This window comes from Kryptolebias marmoratus, linkage group LG12, assembly GCF_001649575.2.
Source record: "Kryptolebias marmoratus isolate JLee-2015 linkage group LG12, ASM164957v2, whole genome shotgun sequence".
Classification (NCBI taxonomy): Eukaryota; Metazoa; Chordata; class Actinopteri; order Cyprinodontiformes; family Rivulidae; genus Kryptolebias; species Kryptolebias marmoratus.
The window spans coordinates 23,651,650-23,655,762 of NC_051441.1; the positions used below are offsets into that span (position 1 = coordinate 23,651,650).

General features: G+C 35.6%; 1 protein-coding gene across 3 annotated transcripts in view; it reads left to right on the plus strand.

Moving 5' to 3' along the window:
• LOC108245358 (potassium voltage-gated channel subfamily C member 1-like) overlaps positions 1-4,113 on the plus strand; it is a 162,387-nt gene that overhangs the window by 99,170 nt on the left and 59,104 nt on the right. For all 3 annotated transcript variants that reach the window (XR_001808975.2, XM_017432207.2, XM_017432208.2), the window contains exon 2: positions 3,716-3,847. Coding sequence is in view for 2 of the 3 variants with exons in the window: in XM_017432207.2 (XP_017287696.1) it covers positions 3,716-3,847 (132 nt within the window). In the remaining variant the exon portion in view is untranslated. The remainder of the gene's footprint in view (positions 1-3,715; positions 3,848-4,113) is intronic.

The window sequence follows — 4,113 nt, forward strand, 5'->3', positions numbered from 1 at the left end:
CCTTATTGTGCCACCACACCAGGAATGAACCAGCAGAGAGAGAACGCACACTCAGGAACTTACCGAGGACGCAGGAAAGAACCCAGGAGTCACCGATCAGGTATACGCCTCACGGCCAAACTTTATTGAAGGTGTAAAAATTAGATTACATCCCAGTTACAGGTTATATGATTAAAAATGGAAAAAAATAAAAGACAAAAAAATTCCGTTTCTCAGCGACACTACGTCAAGCACATGTATATTCCTGCAAAGCTTTTTCTCCAAACCCTTCTTGGTGTATTTGGAAGCCCTCTTGTGGCCACTTTTGGAACTGCAGCTTCTTGGTCTCGTAACGTGCGTGTCGTCCTCCATGTTGGATAACTTCTCTCCAGCTTTTTACTCAACAAGTGTCCGTCAAAGTTGGTCTATGACACAAAGCAATCAATGCTTTCATAAAAAATGTCATCTTCTTTAGATCAAAACTTTGTCTAATATTCCCAGAATGCTGATAGGATAGGTTTTACTTAATGTAGGATCGTAGTTTCCTGTTTTCCTTCTTTTGTACTTAAATTGTGAAACAAAGGAGAGGAGACTGTTTTAATGCGTTGAGACGGCTTGTTGTAACGCCAACGGTAAAACAACCATGTTGCAGCTCCTTTATTTACGTACATTTTTCTTCATTTCCATTCAGCATAACATCACTTCCGGTGTAGCTATGGAAGCCTAAAAGGTTTGCAAAGTAACTCAAATCTGAGAAATAAACAAAACTAAATAAAACATAAAATATGTTTCAAACTTAGAACAATAAATTCAAATTATATTTTACTATAAATGAAGCTTACATGGGGGTTTAATATTTCCTGTTTTAGTTACAGCCTTAGAAGCAGAAACATTTTCAGATTGTGTCAGAGAAGAAGAAGTAGAAGCATTGTCATCAGCAATTACAGCAGCAAGGTAGAAAATGGGTTTGTCTCTCCCCTATCTGTGCCATGGTGGTTCCCTAGGTTTGGTTTTGCTTTGTTTACTTTGGTTGGATTTGGTTAGCTTAGTTTAACACCCAACATGTACATTTATTAGTTTTACCCGTTTGCATTGACATGACTGATTTTAAAAATTTTGGTTTTGCTTTTAAAAAAATACTTGAATATTTGCAAATCGTCCTTTCCCTATTTTTTCTGTCATAATCTTTGAGCTGGATTGTGACTAAACTTAAATTGATTTATTGTAACACAAATAAAAAAAGGCTGACATGGCAGCAAACTAATAACAAGGACTTACACAAATGATCATGAGACGACACAAGGAGCATAACCAAACTATAGTGGAGAGACCAACAGCAAAGAGAAAACAGTGAACCAGCAGCAAGTAAGTGACAAAAGACTGAATTTAAATAACTGAGGGTGAGTAAAGGATGAGCTACAACTGGGACTATCAGATAATTGGGAATAGGTGAAGGTGGCGTGGCAGGCTGACTAGAAAAACAGCTGAGCTAAGGGCAAGTGGATAGTGGCACAGGGAACACAATGAACAAAATACAATAATCTGAAATGCAGGGAACACAAGGAGCAAAACTACACAAGAACATCTTATAGAAACACAAAGAACAAACTGAACACAAGGATCAAAAGAACAAAGACATGAAAATCAAAAAACAACTCAAATACCCAGATCCTGACACTTTGTCTGTACTTCATGCTCTGTGACTGTGACAGTTGATAAGGTAAGCTGATAACTATTAGATATTAAAGTTGACTGGAATATCCCTATGCCCCATTTAGTATTTCAGTTCAAGAAAAAGACAGATTGCCTATAGTTTGATATATAAACATACATTTCATTTGAAAAGTATTCACCCCAATAAATGTTTTGTTTTTCTTACTGTCATAAACCAATCATGGTAAATATAAATTGGCATTCTTAAAAAAAAATTCTTTAGTGTCAAAGTGAAATCAAATTTTGACATAGTAATACTAATTAAATAAAATATGTATATTGTAAAATGTGTGTAAATGTGTAAGAGTGTTTGAGCATCTGTATGCGTGTATGCCACATCAATGATAAAATGATAGGACAGATGAAGTGCTTTTTATCCTTTTTATCCCTCAGAGATCACATTGAGTCCCCAAACCTATTATTAAGGTCTAATTTTAAAACAGATGTATAGAGCTGGCCTATATAAACACACACACACACAAGCAAGCCAAAACATTATTGATCTGTCTTCAGCAGAGGATGATAATAATGAATATAATGGATTATCACAAAATGTTCATGGATCTGGGATATTTTTTTAACCCAGCCCAAATCTGTAGTTTTTCACAACTTTGTCTTTAAACTGTGTGGACAGTTCCTTGGTTTTCATGCTGTTGCCTGCTTATTTTTAGACCTTACTACCAAAAGATGTTGAATTGATTATGGAATGGATAAGTGTTTCTCAAACTTTTTATAAGTTCTCCAAGTACCACCTGTTGCCACAGACAGATATATTCAAATCTGACGTACATAAGCAAACAGCCCAAATCCCTAATCCTAACCCTGATAGAAGGGTGACTCTTTTTCTGCTGATCAACAAATGAATACAAATTTGAAATAACCTGAATCAAATGTACTCAGTTTTGCAACTGTTAACAACTGTTTATTAACAGTTGTTAACAGTTGAGCTTATAGAAAGTAAATTGGTGCTACTTAAGTAGACACTATCAGACCTGGCCTAACAGTGACATTTTGATATTATCAGACAACACGATCATCACTCTTTACCCTTATTACGAACATGCACACATGCAGATTTAAAGATGGGTTCGTGAAACACAGCACTGTTACAGTCATACATTTTCTCATTATATACTGGTATACTTAGAATCCTAAATATTTTGCTTTGTCTTTTTAACTCTCCCATGTCCTTCGCGTCAAAGGGACTCAAAGTTACAAGGGCTTCAGGAGGGTTAAATGAATACTCAGATAGCCTTCAGTCCAGTTCAAAGGAATTTAAACAGGAACATGTAAATGTGACATACAAATAGGGCTACACAATATATCAGAAATTATTGTCATAACAATATCGGTGAGCGCAATATCAAAAATGAAATGGACTGCTTTGACTGCAGTAAATCATAGGCCATTATATTTCAAGTACCATGTGTTCATGTTCTTCTGCTTAAAGATTCTTTGGTCATTTCAACAACTCTGACTGGCCTTGATGCCCACACCTGGTTTAAAGGATAGTGATGACAGGAAAGAAAGTAAGGAATGAGGAAAATATGGGTTCATTGCAAATGTTATCATCACTGGAGTTATAAACATGACAAGCTTTCCTAATATTGTGCAGCACCAGATACATTACAGCATTTTTGCTTTGTAAATTTGCAGACCCAGTCCCTGGTTAGGCTTTTAGAACAAACTTAATCCATTTGCACTCTTTTCTCTGTCTCTTTTTGTATCTAGCAACATTTATGTTGACACATTTTACACTCTAATCAGTATGCTGTTTTGTTCCTTTCAAAGCCTCTCTGCACTGTATATACAGGAACGGCTCAAACCTCCCGTCCTCATGGACCAGCAATCATATGAATACCTAAGAGCCAAAGAAAAAAAGTTAATTCCAACCAAAACAATGTGGTTGTTGAGAGATGACAGTTCAAGATCATGTTAACTAAATAAAAATAATCATAATGTAAGTTCAAGGTAAAACTGTAACGTGTTTTTCTTGCTTTTCTCTCTGTTATTCTTCCTGCAGTATGTGGCATTTGGCTCACTGTTCTTCATTCTCCTTTCCATCTCTACCTTCTGCCTGGAGACCCATGAGGCCTTTAATACTATCTACAACAAAACTGAGAACATCACTGTTGGGAATGTAACACATGAGGAGGTACAGTGAATCCTCTGTAAGGTGTTAGCTTATTTGACATTGAGTAGTTTAGAAGTAATTTAATCAGGAAAGATAAGGAGTTCATAAATATTATCTGGCTTGGCATGTGACTTAAATCTGGTGCAGACCATATACAGGTGCTGGTCATAAAATTAGAATATCATGAAAAAGTAGATTGATTTCAGTAATTCCATTTAAAAAGTGAAACTTGTATATTATATTCATACATTACATACAAACTCATATATTTCAAATGTTTATTTCGT